Source organism: Artibeus jamaicensis, unplaced genomic scaffold (genome assembly GCF_021234435.1).
Source record: "Artibeus jamaicensis isolate MK-2021 breed Jamaican fruit bat unplaced genomic scaffold, CSHL_Jam_final contig_797, whole genome shotgun sequence".
Classification (NCBI taxonomy): Eukaryota; Metazoa; Chordata; class Mammalia; order Chiroptera; family Phyllostomidae; genus Artibeus; species Artibeus jamaicensis.
Window position 1 is genome coordinate 25,861,585 of NW_026521977.1, and position 23,423 is coordinate 25,885,007.

At 39.2% G+C, this 23,423-nt stretch overlaps 1 protein-coding gene across 2 annotated transcripts; it reads left to right on the forward strand.

Annotated features, from left to right (window-relative positions):
• The first annotated feature begins 1,240 nt into the window (after positions 1-1,240).
• On the forward strand, positions 1,241-22,965 carry API5 (apoptosis inhibitor 5). 2 transcript variants are annotated; one of them, XM_037166207.2, is made up of 14 exons: positions 1,241-1,459; positions 5,323-5,484; positions 6,573-6,666; positions 7,122-7,187; positions 7,772-7,923; positions 8,997-9,203; positions 9,912-10,016; positions 12,212-12,301; positions 13,258-13,439; positions 14,824-14,917; positions 15,685-15,741; positions 16,163-16,239; positions 16,750-16,886; positions 20,853-22,965. In XM_037166207.2, the coding sequence occupies exons 1-14, from the start codon at positions 1,391-1,393 to the stop codon at positions 20,933-20,935; spliced, it is 1,575 nt and encodes a 524-aa protein (XP_037022102.1). In that variant the 5' UTR covers positions 1,241-1,390; the 3' UTR covers positions 20,936-22,965. The 2 variants fall into 2 exon arrangements, with proteins under 2 accessions (XP_037022102.1, XP_037022103.1); XM_037166208.2 differs by having other exon boundaries at positions 20,858-22,965.
• The last annotated feature ends 458 nt before the right edge of the window (positions 22,966-23,423 follow it).

Below are 23,423 nucleotides of genomic sequence, written 5' to 3' on the forward strand. Positions count from 1 at the left end.
AAACTGCCTGGCAAGTTAGTTCTGAGAACTAGGTTTGAAGAGATTTGTGTGAATAGCTACATCCTAGAACACTAGAGAAACACTAGTTGAGTCTTATTTCTCTTTTTAAATGTAAAGGTATTGTATGTATATATTAGCATACTCACATTGTAATTGATTAGAACATTAAGCCAATGAGGAGATCCCCTGAACAAACATACCCTCACTTCCCACCTCAGACCTGCCTCTCTACTTTTACACAGATACCCAGCACTAGATTGAATACCTGACGGGGCATCTGATTGAAATACAGATCCCCCGACGTGGGTCCTCGTTATCATCTTCCACCATCTCTTTAAAATTTATTCAGGTAGAGCAATTTCATTCTGGTCCTGGAGAGCGATTCTGGCAGACCCACAAATTTTCTGCTCACTCTTAGTTAAAAGATAGTCCTCCAAAATTCCTCCTTTTTCTGTATAAAATAATGTTCCTCTCCTTTGTTTGCTGGACTTGCCTATGGTTTTTGCTACAAGTTGCTTGTCTTCAATTGCAATTCCTCAGCTATCACAAATAAACCCATCTTAATGAAAAAAAATTGTCTTATTTTTAAGGTCAATTTTTAATGTAAATGTAACTATTTTATATCTGTTTTTATTTAAACTTGTATTTTAGAGACTCTCGCCTGACTGCATATGGCTTCTTTTATTTATTACTCCCTTGGAATTGGATACAATCACACGACCCTAACTTTACTCTGGCAGCAAGCAAAAATAAACAAACTTTTCCAGCAGGCTAAACTTCACCCCGAGACTGGTTTAGACTTATGGATACAGTTCTTATCTTTTTTTAAACGACATTTGAATATTTTTTCTTTACAATAATGAATAAATAAAAATTGGACCTACTGCCCCCTATTGCTAGAGATTTGTTATGTTTCTTGAGTCAGAAGGAAATAGAGTTTATGACTTCTCATGAAGCTTGAACTCCCGCCCCTCGTTCTAGTTCTCTCCCTTTCAGATCACTTTTCCGGCCAACGTGAGATCTTTCAAGGGCAGAAATGCAGTCATCTTTGTACGTTGCTCCACTCTAAACCAAAATCTCCTAGACAGACAGGCACACCCTTCAAAGCAGGGTCACGCTTGCCGCCTTTTGGACCTCCCAGCGATAGAGGGCAATGCAACCCCAGGCTGTGCATTGCCTGCAGTTAAAGGCCCCTCTCGACGCGTGCGTCTTTACGTACACGTTGGGGGCGGGGCCTCCCTTGTGCGCGGTGACTGGAGGCGGAGCTGGCGGCATCTAAAGGCTTAATAGTGCTGCTCGCGGGCTTGGGGAACTTAAGGTGCGGTGGTGGCGCCGGCGGGGAAGACGACGGCGAGGACAGCAGGAGCGAGCCCTCGGCTTGTCGCTCACCATGCCGACCGTGGAGGAGCTTTACCGCAATTACGGTATCCTAGCCGATGCCACGGAACAAGTGGGCCAGGTCAGTCCCCCAGCGGCCTGCAGGGCCCGGTCCTCCGGGCCTTTCGGAAGCGCTCCCCGGGCCAGGCCGGGCAGGGCGGAGGGCACTGCTCCTTGCTCTCCAGTGAGGTCCCAGGAGCGCCGCTGCTTCGTCGGGATCGGCCCTTCTCTGGGAGTGTAGACTCCGGCGTCCTCCAGGGCAAGCGCGGTCCTCGGGTCCCAGGCGCCTCCGCCTCCCTTGGGCAGCTTTTCCTTCCCGTAGCGTTTTCTTTCATAGCCTCTTCAGTCTCCTGTTCATTCTCTCCCGGAGTCTTGCCTTCTGAATTTCTCTGAAGTCTTTCTCCTTTTCAGTGGAGTTCAGACACTCAGAAGATTAGACCGAGAGTTCTCAAGAGGTCAAAAAAATAGTCTTTGTCGAGCTACAAAAGTCTGCTATTAACTTTAGGAAGAGTATTTTAGAAGACAAGTTGTGGAAGGGAAAAAAAGGGGGGCTTGCGTCCTTTCTTTACCAAGAGCTCCCGATTTCATGTCTTCAGGACATGATTGGAGCCCCTACCAGCACCCGGACGCTGGGCCGGGCGCTGGAACTACAAAACTGAAGAGCGACGCTCTACGGGAATGTGTTTTTAGAGAGACTGGAGGTAAATAGATAAGAAAGGTAGATTGGTTGTTTTTCTTATTTTTTTTTAATGGAAAGTATGGTGAAATATACAACAGGGCCGCGCAGTGGGAGGGGGCGTGAGCATGCAGCTTTAAATCGAGTGGTCTGGCAGCAGCTCTGTCTCAGCAGTGTTTTCCGTACGTCGCTGCTTTGTGAGTTTTCAAGCCCTGGAGTACCTTGAACTTGAGGCGTTAATGACTGACTGTGCATGTGCTTTATTGTGAAAAGAACCAGGCTCTCCCTGGCATGGGAGGTGTAATGTTAATTGTATTCAGTAGCAATCCCATGCCATATATATTTTCAGGACTTAGAACTTCATGTGATTCTTCTGCAAATCCATCCCGTGGAGTGGGAAGCGCATCTCCTAGAGTCTAATAACATGAGCAAAGCTGGGGTACTGCCCCGTCCCGTTCCCTTTTCTGGTCGTGCATTCTGTAGGTAGAAACTTTCTGAGCTGGGGGGGGGGGGGGGACGGGGAATGTCGGTATCTGAACCTTATTTTAGCTTATCTAGAATTATAAATATACAGTTGCAAGTATCACGATTTTTCTTCCCTACAATACTTCCATTTTACGAGGGAATTTTGACATCACCAGTGAGAAATATACTGAGTGTTGTGCATAAGGTCCATGTTAGATCGGTTGTGAAGAAGAAATTGGCTACCCAATAAGACAAAGTTGGAATAAGAAAAGCTACAGTCAATCATAGCTTGATTTTGTTGTTCCTAGAAAGAAGTCGTAGTGAAGGTATTCTCATTCATTGTGAACCGAGTTGGGGACGATTTCAGTAAGTTGTTCTACCTAAAATTGACTTTGCTGTACGTCAGCACAAGGAATGGGTAGAAGTCAGACCAGTGTTTCTCCCTCCATCTGCAGCTGGTCCTCCCAGACAAGGTGTATGGGGAATCTTCTAGAGAAACTTTGAAACCAGTATACATAGTGCTGCCCCATATCCCCACCCTCATGTGTTGCTGGAGGAGAACAAAGTTTGAAGGCCACCTACTTACAGAGTCAGATAGGGCAAATGGAAGCCAAACTAGAATTTATCTGTTCTGTGAATAATTGAGAATTGCTTGCATTCCCCTTTGTCATCTTTAATTATAAAGGCAAATTAAATTGAAACATCTCCCTCAAAGTGTCAGAAATGTCTCTCTCAAAGCAGAAATCTGCTTTTAATTTAGGAAGCATATGTAGGAGCCGTAGTTTGTGAAAACAAAACATGCTTTCCTGCAGACTTTAATGAGGGCCCACGATTTTATCTGTATTCAAAGAAAATATATATGCAGTAACCTGCTTACAAGGGTTGTGTTTTGAATGAAGAGGGGACCTCTACACACACACATATATTTAGACCATGAACATGCATTTTCTAATAAACTGTAGTTGATAAGTTCTAAATGAAGCATTATATAATACCTCACAATCCCCCAGTCCCTCTGTCACCTCCCCCCATAGCTCCTGTATTCCACCTATGTACTCAGCTCCCCTCCCCCCCTGACTCTGCCTCTGTCGCTGTCAGGTCTCCTACCCCTGCTGTAGGTCCCTTTAGCTCCCTGACCCCCCTCTTCCCCTGGGCTCCCCCCAGGGCTCCTGACCAGCCATAATAGAGCAGCAGGCTGTGGCCCTCCATTGTTTTAAACTGTGCTTCAAATTTTTGGAATTTACTTAATGATAAAATGTAGACGCTTAATTTGATGTAAGCAGAATTTTTTTTAATTAAAAAAAAAGTCAAACACCTGTGAAGAGACGGACTGTTAAACTGATCTAAGATTAGATCAGCATAATACCCAAACTCTCATTTTTGCTGTTCTTTTACACAGGAGTACACTGGCTTTACGGGGTGGAAAAGTGTAAACACTGACAGTTCATGAAATGCCAGTTCATTCTTTTGGTGTTTTTTTTTAATTTAATGAAATTTATTTTTTTTTTTACAACTAATTTTTAGAATCTGTTTTTAGGTAGGTTGGCAATGTACGACCTAACCTTTTGTTACATAGAACCCTTTATTTCTGATTGTAAAAAAAGAATATTCTTCATTGAGATTCTACTACACCTCCATAGCTTTGCATCCTGCTTTATTTAACTAAATTTTTGGTGATCCTATAATCCATTGGCTGTTTATTTGTCAATTCCCTCTTGATAGCCAGAAGCAAGCTCTCAAGCCATAAAGTACTTAGCGCATTGCCTTATACAGAGTAAACAATGTGTTATGTACACATCTGATATCATCATTATGGTGTTTAAGGATTAAGGTGTTCTAGTGATTAAAGGTTTTATATGTGTTCCAAACTGGAGAGGTAGCTATTGTCTCGATGTTTGTTACTGTTTAATGGAAGGACTCGCCCGCTCGGAGAAGGTGTTTGGGGATTGGGGTCAGTACCTATGGGTAGTGGACCTGTCGCATTATGGGCATCTGAGGGGGAGCACTTCTGATTTTTTTTTAAGGAAACAAATGAGCTTTGAATGTATTATTCTAATAAAAAGTTAAATATGTGACATTAAAATCTGTCTTACTCCAAAACTGGCTGGCTATACAGAATCAACTACTGTTTTCATATTCTAAAATATGAGGCAAAGAGAAGCTTCCTTACCTTTCTGGTATTACTTAATTTCAGGAATGTATTCTCTTCACCTGCTTTAAGGTGCTAATTGGAAACAGATGAAAATATTTAAGTAACTGTAACACAATTCTTTGAGAATTCCATGCTATATTCATTGCAGTTTTTTAAAGCATAATACAGTCACAAGGCCAGGGTCAGTGATCACGAGAATGGAGAAGTGTTGGTACATCAACGTGCCTGTTTGCTTCTCCCACTTAAAGTTTGGGTCATCCACCTGGCCAGGTGGCTCGGCTGTGTGCAGGTTCAGATCCCCAGTCCAGATACATATGGGAGATAACTGATTGATGTTTCTGTCTCACATCGATCTTTCTCCCTCTTCTCTCTCTAAAATCAATCAGCATATCCCCTGGCGAGGTGTTTTGTTTGTTTGTTTGTTTGTTTGTTTGTTTAATTAGAGTCATCCTTCTCTCTTCCCCAACTCACAGCTCGTGGGGGGCAGGGACCAGATGGTAGGAAGGCAGGTGTCCGAGTTCAGCAGCAACACTGCAAAAACAAGCCCTATTTTTAGTTTAGCCTTTGTCAAATTTTACTAATTTAGATTCAGGCGAGTTTGTCTAGCTTTTCATCATTCAAAATTGTGTTCCTTTCTGCTTCATTCCTTCAGCACAAAGATGCCTATCAAGTGATATTGGATGGTGTGAAAGGCGGTACCAAGGAAAAAAGATTAGCAGCTCAGTTTATTCCAAAATTCTTTAAGCATTTTCCAGAATTGGCCGATTCTGCTATCAATGCACAGTTAGACCTCTGTGAGGATGAAGATGTATCAGTAAGTTTACGGTTGACGCTTTTCATCAAGCTTTCGGATGTTTCTCTTGCTACTTCCAGACACTTGATTTTCTCTGCGTAGCTAATGTAATTGAAGTAGCAGTCGTGTCAGCGTCTGATAAACACCGCAGTGTGGCCTGGCACGGTGTCTTACCAAGGCTCAGTCTACATTCAGGACAGTACATTCTGCTCTTTCACCACCTTTCAGCTGGGAAAAATGCATAGAATTACAAAATACTGTAACTTTTCAATTTGTTGTCCACTGTTAAAAACAGATTGCGGCTTACATCTTTGTCATAAATTCTTGTACATTGTGTACATGGAATTAGACTGATGTTCATCTTCAGTCAATTTATGCTTGTCTCAGATATTTAAAGTACTAGTAGTATTACATCATTAAACATCATTTCAGCAATCCTAAATATTTTGCATAGCAGAAAAATAATTGATTTGTGTAGTAATTGTATGTGATTAATAGAATAAGAGGAATTAGCCTTTAGCATTTCTGGCTATTGATTTAGGTTCCTGAGAATTTTCAACTATTAATTCACAACTTTTCAAATGAAATTAGAGAATTACAAACATTTCATTCAGAATTTGCTAGGTAGAGCTCCTATGCCTTTTTATGTTAAACTAAATAAGCCAAGACCACATATTTGGAGTTAAGTACACAGTATAGTCACAAATGTGTACTAAGTAGTCAACACTAAAAATTATAAAGTGGTTACTAGATATGACATTTCCTCAATAGGCTTTCTTAAGGGATACTATATTGTATGCCCAAAAGTTGTCAAAACGCAATATTTGTATATAATTAGTACATAAACCATGGTTTATAATCTCAAATTTGTCTACTACAGTTAGATAATTGTATTGAATTGCACCACATTTATTTTAATTTTGTGAAGCTTGAATGCTAAATTGAAGCAGATTATTTCTAAAACTACTAGAAATCTCATGTTTTATATTTTTGTGACTCGTATGCCTTTAATTATGGTTTTTCTGTGGTTTTAGTTTTCTTTAAAGGTTGGGTTTGTTGTTTTTATTTATGGTAGTATTTGTTAAAATTTTGTTTGAAATTATGTGCAGATCCGACGACAAGCAATTAAAGAGCTTCCTCAGTTTGCCACTGGAGAAAATCTTCCCCGAGTGGCAGACATTCTAACCCAACTTCTACAGACAGGTAAAGAATTTTAACATTACCCTTTTATATAAATAGAACTTCTCTCTGAAATAATGACTCTGTTTTTAGCTTTTTAAAAATAAAATAATTTTTTTAGTAGTTTGAAACTTAATGACGTGTGATTATGTAATTCCTAATACTGTTTTGTTTTTAATTCTGTTTATAAAGGCAAAATTACTGGATTCTTTGGGGGAATTTTGATACATCACAATTCCGACCCCCTGCAATTTCCTATAGTTTCATAATTGTACCATCTTAATATAAAATTTTTCTAGGTTTGCTACATCAGGTTCTCTACCTTTTTAAGGAATGTATTTTCTTAGTATTTGAGAGAAATACCTAGTTATGTGTCTCAGTGTAATCCGTGAGAATCTGTGTTGAATCTTAAATTTGAAAATGAAGCAGATGATGTTTTTCATTTATTTGATCCTTTGTACTGCTTCTTCTCTATCTAGATGACTCTGCTGAGTTTAACCTGGTGAACAACGCCCTGCTGAGTATATTTAAGATGGATGCGAAAGGTAAGGCCACTTCTGATTCTGAATTGTGTCTGATGCCTTCAAAAATTGAGCAACTCAGCTCAATTTTTCAACTTTCTTCAACTCAGAAAGGATGAAGTCTGGAATTCACCCAGAGATCTATTTCATAAAAATACTGGGGGGAGGGGTTTCTTTTCTTTTTTTATTGTTCAAGTATAGTTGTCAGGAAGGTGGTGTTTAACTACGTACCTCAAGCTTTGTGACTGAGAAACTCAACAGAAATAACTGCAAAAACAGATCAAACTTTTCCATTAGAAATTTGTTGGTAAAACTCCCTCTGTCACTAATAAAAAATTCTTCCAAAATACCTGAGTTTTATTTATTATTAGTAATGATAAAAAAAAAGGTACGTCACAGTCAAGCTGACTCTGAATCCATGAACTAAGCATCTGATCACTCTTAAAATTGGAGCTGTAGAAATTTGAAACTAATTTAACCAGTATCAGTAATATTCAGGATGTTTGTTAGTAACTCACTTGAAAAGAAGTACTATAACTGAGTTAAATTTAAAATCTTTGTTATGATACAGAATTGACTTGCTACACACAAACTATTTTGCTTCGCAGGGACTTTAGGTGGCTTATTCAGCCAAATCCTTCAAGGAGAGGACATTGTTAGAGAACGAGCAATTAAATTTCTTTCTACAAAACTGAAGACTTTACCAGATGAAGTCTTAACAAAGGAAGTAGAGGAACTTATACTCACTGAATCCAAAAAGGTAAGCTTTGGTCATCATTTAAGAGAACTTGCCTGAAGCAAAAAATACGTATTTGAAATGAGCAGTGTCATCAATGTGTGTAAACTGACATATCCAATTAGAACCGTCATAGAACATCAATCGAGCTTTTCTTGCCACGTGTTTTGCACTTTGGTTACTTACACCCTTGCCTTCCATCTTAGGACAGTCTCTCGGTATTCTAAATCATTTCGAAATAAAAATGAAATCACATAGAAATGACCAGTTTTCTCCATCTTTCGACTCTAAGCTTTTCCAGAGTGTGCCCCCAGATCTAGCGTAGTGACAGGTGCTGCTGAGATTCTCAAGATGCGTCACAATTAACTTTAACTTACGAAGCGCCAGAGTTTGGGAATAATTTACTTTTTTATATGTTTAGGAAGGTTTCACAGTTTCCCTGATAGTGCTCTTTGCCTGTTCAGTGATGCTGCCTCAGTGAGAGAGAAAGGCGCAGTTGTCCAACTGGGCATGTCAGCATTTCTTACCTGTGCCCCGGCGAGTGATCTGGTGGCAAAGGTCATGACTGCTTGCTCCTCTGGCCACCCAGCAGAAAGACTCAGACCCACTGGTACGGAGCACTTGCAGCAAGACACACGTGGGCTCCTGTTTTGTGTACAATTACCAAATTAGTGCAAGTGGGGCTTTTTTTAAATACAGGAAACTGCACCAGATTTACTGTAGAGTTTTTTTTCCTTACCCACCCTTCCTTGAAATTTTAATGCCACAGATATACTATATATCTTTTTATATACTGTGTGTGTGTGTGTGTGTGTGTGTGTGTGTGTGTGTGTACACACTGTGCTTTATACATTAAAAACTAAAATTTTCCAGGAACCAAATTGTGCCCCCTTGGAGACCATATTGGGCCCCACATTGAGAGTAATGATCTATTCTGAAGTTAAATTTACTGAAGCTAGAAGTTATGCGCTTATCAGTATTTCAAAAGCATTAGGAGCAAACTGACTTCAGTAGCTGAAATAAGTTTTTTACAATTTTAATATTGGTCTTTCCCATTCAAGGGATAAAGATTCTTTCTTTGAATTCTCTCCTTCCAGGTCCTAGAAGATGTGACTGGTGAAGAATTTGTCCTGTTCATGAAGATACTGTCTGGGTTAAAGAGCCTACAGACAGTGAGCGGAAGACAGCAGCTTGTAGAGCTGGTGGCTGAACAGGCTGACCTGGAGCAAACCTTCAACCCGTCAGATCCCGACTGTGTGGACAGGCTCTTACAGTGCACTCGGCAGGCAGTGCCCCTCTTCTCTGTAAGCTCTTTGTTTTACATAGCTGGTATTTTGGTTACTTTGTTAGCTTATATTTCTGTAGATGTTGACTTGAACATCCTCCTCAAACCTTTGTGTAAAAGTGCTGACACAGTAGAATTGGTATTTTCATTTATGGGAGCACCAGTGGGGTTGGTGAGAGGCAGAGGCAGCAAGAAGTTTCTTTCATGTCTTGCTAAGAGACTTCTTTTTAAGTCTTGAGGATTTTGCATCATACTTTATACTTCGGCTGAATTTCTAAACTACTTTCTTTAGCAATTTAACATTTTTCTTAAATTGTCCAACGGATTGTTGTACTAGGTAAATATGCTCCTTATCTCTGGCTTTGTGCTGTCCCTGGCCAAGAGTGTTCCGAGATGTGCATACCACAGTTTGAAAGACACAGTTTAAATAATCTGTCCTTTGTGGAAAACTTACTGAAATCAGCAATAAAAGTTTATCCAAAATTTGACCTGGGAATGGAGCAGTCCAGAGATGTGTAGGTGTTGCAGTGACCCAGACAGACAAAGTGTTGTGGGTCGAGGTCGTTTCTGGGCTGCCGTGGGGCATGCAGCGGGTTGTGACTGTGGCCAGAGCACTTGCCGCTGTGCTGCTCGGGCAGCGTTTGCGGAACGGCATTCTGCTATTGTGTTTGAGAGAGTGCATCTCCTGTATGTTTTTGACAACTCAAATGTTTTTGGATTTTTACAGAAAAATGTGCATTCCACAAGATTTGTGACCTATTTCTGTGAGCACGTTCTCCCTAATCTCAGCTCCTTGACCACCCCAGTAGAGGGTCTTGATATACAGTTGGAGGTAAGAGAAAATTTCTGTACTTAGTACTGGAAAGCCATTCTCATATTTTAATGAAGATGTAAACCACTAATTCATACTTGATTTCTAAGACAGTAAAGGTCCGTTGGTGGCTCACATGGCCATAGGGATGCTCTATGGACTCAGTTAAAAGTTGCTGCAGTGGGAAAGCACTGCTCATGGTTTTCATTACAATCAGTCTCTGCCTTTGTGGCCCTAATACTTTTAAGTAAGGTATTTAATTGATGACAGTTCTCATCTCTGCCCACAACTGGTAGAGCCAGGTTTAAGCTGATTAACACAAAATACCTTCATCCCTTCTGTGATGGAATTCATGGTCCCCTCTCCTGTGTGTCTCAACCGTAATGTTCATTTACATAAGTGTGATAATACATGTTTTCACAGCGGGTGAAATGCTTTACATTTATTTATCTCCCTACTTTAAGCAGATTCATCTCTATTCCCAGAATCTAGTGCAGAGCTTGATTCGAAACGGCACTTAATGATAGTTGAATTGAACTGAAATATGAAAACCTATTTCCTTCATAGGTCTTTGGGTTACAGAAGTGTCTCACTATACCTGCCCTGTTATTTAAAATGTTAGGGGTTTGGCTTATTAGACTGGATTGGATAGAGCAGAGATGAACCTCAGTAGTGGCAATTACCAATACTTTCGATTGGTATCCAGATACTAAATTTTACAGCAAGTGAGGCCTACTCTAAATGTTAATAAATCTTTGCTGTTAAGAGTTATTCCTCAGTTTCTTCATAGTACACATTGTCAAGTTAGTTAGTATGTTTATCACTTTTGCATTTATTTAACGCTATAATCATTAACCTGTGGCAGAAAGTATCATGTATGAGGTCTGTCCAGAAGGTATCCAGCCATGTGATACAAAAAATAGAGACATTTCACTGAAGAAGATACAGGAAACACTACATAATGTCACTTCCGTCCCCTTCAAAGTAGACCCTTTGGGATCCACTCAGTTCTTCTAGTTGCCATCAGCTGCCCCATCTTTGAAATCTCTTCTTTTTCAAAGGTGATTTTAGTTTTGGGGAAAAGCCAGAAGTTGCAGGGTGCCAAATCTGGGCTGTAGAGGGGCTGAGTCACCTGGGTGGTTGGATATTTCACCAAAAAACTCTGCGTGAGACATGGTGGACAAGCGGACACATTATGGTGATGAAGCTGCCAGTCACCAGCTGCCCATAGCTGTGGGCTTCGGAATCATCTGAACAGTTTCCATGGAGGAATGTCCAAGCTTCACACAGAATCTGATGCAGATTCGGTACTCTTCTCACTCAGTCATTTTGAATGTGATGGCCACACAGTACACATGTTCATTGGATAGCATCTACCACCCCCACTAATACAGTGGGTCATCATTGCTCACAAGTGCGCATTCCAGTCCACCCTCCTTGGCTGCCAGGTTACATCACATATTAACAATGGCTGGACTTTCTCAGGACAGACCTCGTATATTCTTTTCCTTCTCACAGATACAGTGAAAGTCATAGGAGTGGGGTTTGAAGGTCTTGCCGTGCAACTGCCACATATTGTGGCTTTACCAGTCAAGAAATTCTCTGACCTTCAGTTTCCTCCACAGTAAAATATAGGGCTGCCTCTCTCTTCCATTTCATGCGTCCTGATTTCATAAAAGTGCAGTTAAAAAATGAGCACTCTTTTTTTAAAAAGATTTTATTTATTTTATTTTTATAGAGATGGGGGAAGGGAGGGGGAAAGAAAGGGAGAGAGCCCTAGCTGGTGTAGCTCAGTGGATTGAGCTTGGGCCTGCGAACCAAAGGATCGTGGTTTGATTCCCAGTCAAGGTGCATGCCTGGGTTGCAGGCCAGTTCCCAGCAGGGGACACATGAGAGGCAACCATACATTGATGTTTCTCTCCCTTTCTCCTTCCCTTCCCTGCTAAAGGTAAATAAATAAAATTTTTTTTAAAAATTGGGAGAGAAACATTGATCAGTCACACGCCTCCAAGTGGGGACCCGGCCTGGAACCCTGGCATGTGCCCTGACTGGGAATCAAACCAGCCTTTTGGTTCTCAGGCCATTGCCCAGCCCACTGAGCCACACCAGCCAGGACAAAATAAGCAGTCTTAAATAGTTACCTAGAATCATTTCTTATTTTATAGGCCTTGCCCATTCAAGAAAATAATACTAATAACAGTGATTATGTGTTTTAGGTATTGAAACTATTGGCGGAGATGAGTTCATTTTGTGGTGACATGGAAAAGCTAGAAACAAATTTAAGAAAACTATTCGATAAGTTATTGGTAAGAACTTTTTCTTTCCCTGTGGAATATATATAGCCCCCAAATCTAATAGTGTGGTATGAATGTCTAGATCATGGAGAAGTAGATTTTGAAGTTCCAGTATTGGCCAATAATACTGCAGGTGTCGCTAGCTACTCAGGCCACATGTTGTCTACTTTTTTTCTTTTTTTATGTTTTAATCTTTGGCATTTCTTCTGTTCTTGATGCTTTGCCTAAAGTATAATACAGGATTTATACGGGGTTTTTCTGCTCTTCCTTTATCAAAATATTTTTTACATTTGCTGCAGTTCACCATTCAGGTTGCTGCCAATGACCAAGTAGCTTTAGCAACCAGAAAATGAGGTCATTTAATTCATAATTGTGGAGAAAATAGGCCATTTGATAAAATCATCCTCAGAGTTGCCAAATGATTTTCTTGTTGGACGTGAGCAGTTAGGACACAGTGATAAGCATTTGACCCACAGTGTGAATCGAGTCGTCCAGTGTCTGTTTCTCTCTCAGACCTTAGCCCCTGCTAGTGTTACAGCACTGGTGTTGAATGCCTTTCGTACTACTTTGAATGAAAAGAGAGTCAGTACTTAAGAATATGGACTACTATTCAAAGATTTTTGGAGTTACCAGTGGGTTAAGAGCATCAAGTCTTGAGGTCAAACCTAGATTGACTCTTCAGCTTATTAACTGTTCTACTAAAGGAAAGATACCTAAGCTTTTAGAATTCCATCTACATTGAGTACCTAATAAATGTTAGCTACTTTCATTAGCCTTCTTAGTAGTGGTATCAGTTATAACATAGGTTAATATGGAGAATTGATCACCTAGATCATGGATCCAGTAGGTCTAAAAGAGCTATCTTATATAAATTTTTTATCTTGGTAGTTTTTCATGCCTTACAGTTAGTTGAGTATGTTTATAGTTAATTAGCACATTACAAATATCTCGATATTTTTATCTCTTAGGAGTACATGCCTCTCCCTCCTGAAGAAGCGGAAAATGGGGAGAATGCTGGCAATGAAGAACCTAAGCTGCAGTTCAGTTATGTGGAGTGTTTGTTGTACAGCTTCCACCAGCTGGGACGAAAACTTCCAGACTTCTTAACAGCCAAGCTGAATGCAGAAAAGCTCAAAGATTTTAAAATCAGGTGATGTGTGATTAAAGTATTCCGGTCCTTGGCAGCGATGATTGCTGTCTGATGCTCCCTAGGTTTTGTTTTCATCTTTACAAGAGCTGTCTTCCCCTAGTAGAACAAGAGAGCCAAAAAGCAGGGATATTTGCACACATGTGACTCCTGTGCTATATAACAAATCCATGGGGAGAAGGATTTTTCAAAAATAGACTCCGGCTCTTCCCACTTGCTTTACGATTTGGGAAGGTTCCATAACCTGTCTAACAGCCCAAGTTTTCCTCAGCTGTAAAACGACAATAGTACCCACCTCAGAGGTGTGAGATCTAAATGAGACCATGAATGGGAAGCTTTGAGCACAGTGCCCAGGATATGGTGGGTACTCAGGAAACCGTAGCTGCTGCTGTTATTGGAGAAATTCTGAGTTGTTTACATGAAGTCACTTTGTATTGAATCATTTCATTAACAAATTCATATCTTAAATTTTGAAATATTTGGCCACTGTATCATTTGTTACTGGCCTGTACTCTTAGGTTTAATAATTGGTGGAACATTTGATCAGTAGCTGGCAACTTAAGAAATTTCTATAGCAGATTAGTGTGGTCTTTGTCAGCTTCCACCATGGCGTGGCACGGCCAGAGCCCAAAAGCGCGGAAGGTGGTGGGACAGCCCATCAGCCTTGTTTTCAGATGCTTGCAAAACAGATCTCGGATTCAGGTGTGGCTTTATGAGCAAGTGAGTATGTGGAGAGAGGGCTGGATCACTGGTGTTGATGAGTATATGATCCTCATATTAGATGATGCAGAAGAGATTCATTCGAAAACAAAGAAGAAAACCAACCGGGTCAGAAAATCCTAAAGGGAGATAATATTACTCCAAAGTGTCTCCAACTAGAAATGACTAACGAAGTGAGAAATTGTTAAGAAGGCAATACAGCTTGTGTTCTTAGGTGTCCTTTGTTGGGAGTATAGTTCTTAAACAGTTATTCATACTGTTTTGATTACCCTTGTGTTATTACCAGATGATGATAAATACTGTGGGGCTGTTTTCTAAGACAGAAAGGTGGGGGAGGGAAGGAAAGGAAAGAAGGGAGAACTCTAAAAATGAAAAAATAAATGGAACCAGGTTCTTAAGCAGTATGCCTAGTCAGTAGGATAGAGTTAGGGTGCTGACTCTTTGTTCACATATTAAGTGAGAACACACTTGAAGAAGATTACTCAGGTCTCTTTGAGATTTGTAAGTTTATCATAAATCCTCAAATCTGAATTTTTGTTTATTTTTACTGGACCTTGAGATACAAACAGGTCAAACACTGTCACTTGTTAGCAGATAAACACACGAGAGATTGACTTGTTAAAAGTAAAGTGATGATTTACTCATTAACAAATACCTCTTTCTTTAGGCTGCAGTACTTTGCACGGGGCCTGCAGGTTTACATCAGACAACTTCGCTTGGCTCTCCAGGGCAAAACAGGCGAGGCCTTGAAAACAGACGAGGTAAGAACATTGGGTCACATCTCATATTTATGATAGCCACTGTTTATTATAAATTCAGACTGAACTCATACATTGAAATGTAACGGTTGATTTTATTTGAATTGGTGATACAAGTATGTGTTGAGATACATGATGTTAGAAGGTTGTCCACGTAGTTAATTGCTAAGTGGCATTTTTGTCAGTATTGAGGTGATCTTGACTGTGTCTAGTGTTCGTGAACAGTGTTTGTTACCAAACCTAGATGCATACCAGTATTTCACTAGGGTCATCAGCAGCACAGGTTGTTTAAATATTTGACTGGTGGTTATCATATTTTTCATTTCACCTTTTTGAAACTCACATATTAATTCACATTAGGAAAAAAGATTAAATTATTTCCTACCAAACTATATGTGTTTATGTTGGGATATTTGGTTCTCTGATCTCATCTATTTTGATCACTCTTCATCCCAGTCTACTGAACCGTTTTATGTTTTCATCACGTCTTACTGCAACTTAAACTGATCGTTTTTAGAACAACTCCTGTGTGCACATGACCTGTCCCTCATTTGTTTTGTCAGGTATATTGTAGCTAACAATTTAATGTTCTTACCTGTCAAGAGAATAGAAAGATTATTTGCTTGCTTTGCCATCTCTACACTGGCTTAGAGTTAAAAAGAAAGAAAGAATGGTTCTGAAAGAGAAGTGTAATTACTCTATTTCTATATGGTAGTGGAATATGCAGTATAAAAGTTAATGGGAATTTTAATCTATTTTTCCTTTTGCAGAACAAGATTAAAGTTGTTGCATTGAAAATAACAAATAACATCAATGTTTTAATCAAGGTAATGTCTTCCTTTCTTACCCAGTCCTCCCATTAGCTAGACAAGCAGTGCTCAAATTTTGAGCTACTTAAAAATGTGCAAAAGAAATACTTACTTATGGACATTGTTTATTAACATTTATAAATACGATATTTTTTCCTGGAACTTGAAATCACATTTAGAAAAAACTTAGCTTCGGTTTTTTACATGTTGTGCACAAAAGGACTTTTAATAAGTGATAGGTGGAGGTTTTAACAAGGTTGCCCTTGCTTACTATTCTCTTGTAGCCTTTTTTAGGTGCTTAGTCACCAGCACAAGAGCAAGATAAATTAAAGCTTTCTTTCCTAAAATTAACCTTGACAACGTCTCCCTGTGTGTCACCCTCGCCACCACCCCCACACCACCCCATGGATAGAAATCTTGTCTGACTTTGTCTCTGCAGGATCTCTTCCACATCCCTCCTTCTTACAAGAGCACAGTAACGTTGTCCTGGAAACCCGTACAGAAGGTTGAAATTGGGTAAGAGATGTAATTCAAAGTGGTTTAAGTGTTCTAATATTTATGACTTATATGAAAACCTGAATTCAGATGTTAACATCTACTGTATAAAATGGTACGTTATTAAATGATTCTTAATAAGATGTGAAAATATGGCTATTAGAAGCATGACTTAAAATATTAAATCTAATTCCAGTACTTATAAAATAAACTGGTGGAATACAACCCTGGATTTTCAGTCTTGTTTGTACTCCTGTGGTATAACTAGACCTTCTGACAATTTTTGCAAAATGGATTACTTGCATATAGTCTTTGAAGCTACAAATTCTAGATTTAAGTCTTATAAATGCTCTCTCACAATGTCTGCATAATTAAGGCACAGTTAATTCGATGACATCAGAATGTTATTTCCTTTATTCTAATGTGACTGTCTTCTTTAGGATGTCTTTCATGACTGATAATGCTAAAATACAAGTGTAGTGGTGACCTCTGGTGTAATTTTTTTAATTACTGTTCTTTTTACTGTTATAGGCAAAAGAGAGCCGCTGAAGATACAACTTCTGGTTCACCACCCAAGAAATCTCCAGCAGGACCAAAAAGAGATGCCAGGCAGATTTATAATCCTCCCAGTGGGAAATATAGCAGCAATCTCAGCAACTTTAATTATGGTGAGCGTTTCCGTTTGGGTATAAGCAATATGAGAGATTAGGCAAGAATTGTGTTGTGTTTGATTTTCATTATCAATTATGTATAGTATCATAGCTTTTTTATATGATCTTTCTGAGTTAACTTGGGAAATTAAAGCTATTGGGGAAACAGTTGATTCCATTACTTTCTGATCCACTTTTGTGGGCTTATTGAACTGAGCGTGCAAAAGCAAGCACTTAAAAAAGAAAAATACATCTCTTATTCAGAGGAGCCAACAGGAAAAAAGAGGAATTTGGCATAAGCCATTCATTACTGGTTTTCCCTATTCTAGCTTCAAGGCAAGACATTCTGTGCATTCTCCCTCAGGGGCAGAGCTGTAGCTTCTGGCAAATGAGGTATTAATGATCCTTCCTGGACCTTGGTCGCCTACTGCTTGTCCTCCCATCTTCTGTACTGTTTCAAAAGGACAGGACATAGAAATAGAGTCAGATGTTAAAGCATCATCTGGCAAGGAAGATGTGTCCAATTACAGTGCCCCCCACACCCTGCCCGCTGCCCAGAGTGCAGTCCTCTGGTCACCTTTAGCTATTAGAGCTTCCCACTGGTCCATTCTCTCCCAGAGCTATTGAATGAGAAGTGAAATTTTTTGTTTTTGTTGGTTTTTTTCCATTGATTTATACCCTCAAAAATCCTTTCAAAGAATAATGGAGGAAAGTATCACTACCTCTGCAGATCTTGTTTAAGACAGAGTTTAATAACACTAGCAATCGAAAATGCTTGCGATTGGCCTTGATTACCAATCAGGATTAATTCGCAGTACAGGGCTCCCCCACTATTCAAAAGTAGAGCATTCCTATGAAACCTTTCATAAGCTGAAACTGAATGAATGAAGCCATTATTAATTTACACGGAAAAAATTGTGAGTGTTCCCAGACCTAAAAGAAACAAAAACCCTACCAAATGGCACATAAAACAAAATACAAGTAGTATTATCACATAGTAAAAGCAGGAATGATAGGATAAATACACACCATTCTTTGTACATTCATCATCCTGCTCAGGCAGTAAGTATGCTTTCCATTACTGGATGCCAACTAAAACACCAGTTTGCTACCACCTGCAGAACCAGCAGTAACGGGCAGCTTTCAAGATTCTCTCTCTGGGTGTAAAGTAGTACAAATGGTGGACAAAGGAGATTCAGTGCATGCAATCTATTTAATTCACCATGATCAAAACACTAAGTTACGTACAGTTTTATACTAAACATAACACCTTTACAAACTCTTAGGTTTTTCTGATACTTTAGGACACGTCTTCCTCAGGTATGCACAAAACAGAGGTAAAGCATAGGTATCACATACATGGTTCAAAGCTCTGTCAGCTTGATACCGAGATGCCGCCTGTGGTTCCAGGGAAGAAGCTTGGTAGCGCTACTCACAACCCACTGCACACTGCCCCTCTAATGCCTCGCTGCAGAGCAAACTCTGGATACTGATTTCCCTTTTTGCCTTTTTTCTTTGAGGCAGATTTAGTCTGGGAGAGAACACCAAACTCTTACTTATGTAATAATATGTAAATGTGCATCTCAGCTTCTTTTCTTACCTGAAAAATATGGATAACAGATAAGAATTTCAAATAAGAGTATTTTAAGCATTTTCTAAATGGAAAGGATTCTGTGTTACTTCATTGCACCAAATATTGTCCCCTGCCACTTGTATGATTTCATGTGGTATCTTAAAATCAACCATTATTAAAATCAACTATTATCTCAGATACTATCTTCATTTGATTTAATGAACGTATCCAAGAGCTATGGCAATACATAGAGATTTGTATTCCTTCACTTCGGCAAGTCATTTACTCTTGAGTTTTCATGAGGATTTTTGCCCTGTGCCTGATATAATCAGGTGATATATGCAAATTGAAAGAGATGTGGAAAATGCAAAGCCTTAGATTGTATAGGATATTTTTTATTTATTTTTAGAGAGGGCAAGGGAGGAAGAAAGAGACAGAGAGAAATATCGATGTGTGGTTTCCCCTCACATGCCCTGCACCAGGGACCTGGCCTGCAACCCAGGTGCGTGCCCTGACCAGGAATTGAACCAGCAACCATTTGGTTTGCAGGCCAGCTCTCAATCCACTGAGCTACACCAGCCAGGGCTGTATGTGATATTTTTTAAACTATTAATTTGAAAAACAGTTTTGTTTTTTTTTTATTGATTCCAGAACGGCAGGGGGAGTAAAAAAGAGGAGAAAAACATCAATTACTTGCATGTGCCCCCAACTGGCAACTGTGCCCTGACTAGGAATCAAACCCCACAACACTTAAGTTTGTGGGTAACACCCAACCATTTTTATGAGTCAACATGTAATTGGAGTGCTTGTCATAAATCAAATGGCAAACTCTGACTCATTAGAAAATAGGTGTAAATTTTTTGCCGGTTTTTATATTTGGGAGTAGAATGTTATCTCCTTACAGGTATTCTCCAAGTGCTACAGGTGAGATTGGTGGGCCTTTCTACTTCAAAACTTTTGCACCTTTTTTATGCCTGTCCTTAGGGAACTGACGGTGTAAGGAGTGTAGGAGGAGCCTTCTTCATTTTTTTCCTGAGATGTCAGCGTTGCCTCAAACGTTGGAAGTGGGCAAGGGGGATGTTTTGTGTTCTTTTTAAGAGTAGAGTTGGTTATCCACATTTGGCAAAATCATCATAATTCCACATTTCTATGTCAGCCAAGCTCACATTTTGCTGTATTTTTCCAGAGAAGACTGAATGGGAGTTTTTAACATCATGTACACTTAGGGGCTGGGAAATTTATTCTTTTTGTGCTATTGGGGAACCTGGTAGTGTTAATATTACCGCCTTGTTACAGCAAATGACAGGTCTGTTGTGAAGAAAATGAACTACAGGTGCCCTTGGCCTGGACGTGTTACTGTCGAGAAGGAGCCAGGACTTGTGGCTGTTCTTTGAGTCCATGCAGGCGTACTTAGCTTTGTTCCTCACCCAAGTTCATCACTTAACTCACTCATGTCTCTGTTACTTATATGAACATAATATTAGTTCCCACAACTGAGCTCAGCTTCCTAGTGCATTTTCAATCAAATCATTTACTAACACATACCCATGTTCAGTTTTCCTTCCTGTGAAACCCAGTAACCCAGAAGTTCTAAGCATTCTGTATTTTGTGACTTCTGTCCTTTACCTTTTACATTTTCAGAATGTAAAAATAACATTTAAAGCATATATTTTTACTTGGAGTAGTGGCTTTTTAAGTTAGTAATAAAGCATGAAATCTCTGAAAAAGTCATGGAAGTGCAGAATGGTCCTCAGGATGAAGCCCTTCAAAAAAAAAAACTTGGTTATTCCCTGTACTGTAACAGTGACTGTACCAGATCAGAAAGAACTAGCCAGTATAGAAAAGACAACAGGATCAAACAAGACCTTTATACAGGATATTTAATATTGTCATTAGATCTAGCTGAACAATCGAGAGGAACCCAGTGCTTTATATTAAAGGTGATTGAAAAACAATTGAAAGGGTGGAGTTCTGTACACTATTAACTTTTAGCTTATAATAATGATACCTATGAGGATTTTGTTTGTTAAGTGTGTCGATGTTAAATTTACTGAGAAATGGAGGTTTTATAACGAGTATGGTTAGGGAAAATGTGCAGATGTGTGCCATAAATGAGACCAAGTCTTAATCAAAAATGCAGGAGTTACAGCCCACCAAATGCACCCACGGTCACCACATTTATCATTTGGAGCCTCTTGCCCTCAGACCACCTCTGATATTATGAATGTATTCACTAGGGTTCTTCAGTGTATATGTTGCCCCAGTTTTATGTACAGATTGAATTTGTAGATGGTGTAGCAGATACAAGTGCTACTTTTAAAAAGCCTACTGCTGTATTTAGATCTCTGAGTTACATTTGTTGTGTCACGAAGTCCTGAGCAAGGCCTAAACCCTTGTTCGCTTTTTCGTAGAGCAGAGAGGAGCCTTCAGGGGAAGTAGAAGTGGCCGCGGTTGGGGAGCACGAGGAAATCGTAGTCGGGGAAGACTCTACTGAGTAGGACGTCACATTCTTCACCATTGTCACGAGCTTCACATACTTCAATTCTACTACTCATTGGATTGCCGGGGATGTCCCTTGAAGTGGACTGCTGCCTTCAGCTAAAAACTTAATGTTCTTTATACCTTTGTATGTATGATCTACTTTTGTAATAGACCATGGTTGTGTCTGAGGTAAAAACCACAGCGATATTTTTGGATGCTTTGTGCGCAATCTTGTTTTTGCGATTTCATCATTATTCAGACTTCATATTGTGAATCTTTTAAACATCTTAATAATTTGGTGAGAGTTCTTCGAGTCTAAAATATAATGAAATTCAGTCTGTTTCTGATAAAGGTCATCAGTTTTGAAAGGTTATTGATTTTTTTCTCCCTCTGTCCTTTGTTTTCCCCCACAATATATGGAGAAGAGTAATGGTCAATCCTAACATTTTGTTTTCATTATCTTTTAATAAAGCTGCTAGGCAATGGTTCAGCATTCCTACCTAGGGCCCTAAGAGCAAAACATTTACCAGCTCTCTTAAAATGTACAAACAACATTACATTTTTAGGAGAAAGCAAGCTGCTTTGCACTGCTTACTTAACTCTTCTCCATATGTTGTGATAAAAACTTTTGAATATGGGATCTTACTATTTGAATAGAAATGTATATGTATAATATACATACATACATAAGCATATATATGTGTGTGTGTGTATATATGCATGCTGTGAAACTTGACTGTACAACGTAAATCATTTTTTTTTTAATTCTAAGAACGGGTAATCTTTGACATGGTGATTATCCTTTTGAAGCTGAATCCATTGTTAACTTGTTATCTAGGTTTTCCTCCAAGTAGTGAGGGATTCTGAGTCAGTTGCACTTACATGATTATTGTTATTTAAAACAAAAAGTAAACAAAGGCTGCATTTTCAAAGATGAGTTTGGAGATCCCTGTTGGAGAAATACAGCCAAAATATTGAATCTGATGTACATATAGGTTTCTGCAGGATGACATAGACTAGTTTAGAATTTGGGGATTTAATAACCAGGGCAATCCAAGAAAAATGACTTGATAACATGCTGTACCAATAATGAGGGATGCTCTCTGTTTGCTTTGGCCACTTTGAAGATTTTAACTTCTCAGGTTATTAATCAAAATTATTGTATAAGTTAGCCAATAGAATCTTTAGGTTAAAACAACAGATGGGGGGTTTGTGGAGTGTTAAATGTCATGGGCATTTTTAGTGTATAGGCCCTTTGCTCTGCATTTGAATGTTTCATATATTTTTGTTTCACAGTTAATCTTCCCTCCCCACGTTTGCTATTCAAATCCAATGCCTGGATGACATTTTCTAGTAGTTGGGCATATTTTTTGAGGAATAGTCTGTGATTCCAATGCAGGTGTCTTCATTACTGTTACCTTCACATTGGGGAAAAAGCAAAACCCCTGTTAGAATTACCACACAAGTTCATGAGAAAAATATTTCTTTGAAGACTAGAATTGTACAAGTGAGCAAAAGAAGTTGGTCAGCTTGACTGTGGAGTGGTGGCAATAATGTAAACATTCCAAAAGACAGTGAGCTGAACCCAAGCTCCCTTGGAATCTGCACAGACGTAGGAACGTGGAATTGCCATTTGAAAACTGTGACCAGATAGTCTGGAGCTCAGAGGCAGGTCAGCCAGTAGCCTAAAGCCATTTCAAGTACAGGAACTACATTGGGATTATAGTTATATAAATTTAAACGTTAAGTGTAACTTTTCCTCTTTTTCCTTTTTTAAGAATATTTGTAAACTCAAAGGTAAGCAGAATTGGCCCTGCTTCTTCAAGTTTGATACTGAGTTTGTTTGTGTTTCTTCCTTAACCACTTCATTGTCTCCTTCCCTTCCCTAAAGCAATAGTGCACAACTTAGGTTATTTTTGCTTCAAAAATTTGAATGGAAAACTTCATGTCATGATTTTTTTCTTTGCAAGACACCTGTTTATCACCTTGTTCAAAAGTAAATGTTCCCTTATGCTTTTGAAATAAATTTCCTTTTGTAATTTTGTTTTGTGTCTTGATGTGTTATGATTATGGTAGTTTCGGGTTCTTGGACATTCATTAAACATTTTTTGCTTTTCATGTGCCAAGCAGTGTGTCAAACCATAAATATACAAAAATGGACAAGCTACTGCTCTGCCTTCGAGAGTTCAGTCTTGCAAATTACCTTTAATTTTCATCCTTTTGGATTTATAGTTAGAAGCTAATGATAAAAGGATTTGGTTCTTTTAATCAAAGCAAAACAGTTACTTGCCAAATCATGAAATATTGCCATCCTCAAGTTCATATGCAGAGCAAATTGGAACTTTTAATTGGACTACCAGCCTTTATTAAAAAGTCTTCCTGAAGTAGCACCAAGAATGGTTAGGAGCGTCCTAAAGCCAAAGTTGAAGTCATTCAAAAGATGATAATTTCCCTTGGTGGTCACATCCTATCGCTTTATGCTGAGGACTGCCAAATACATG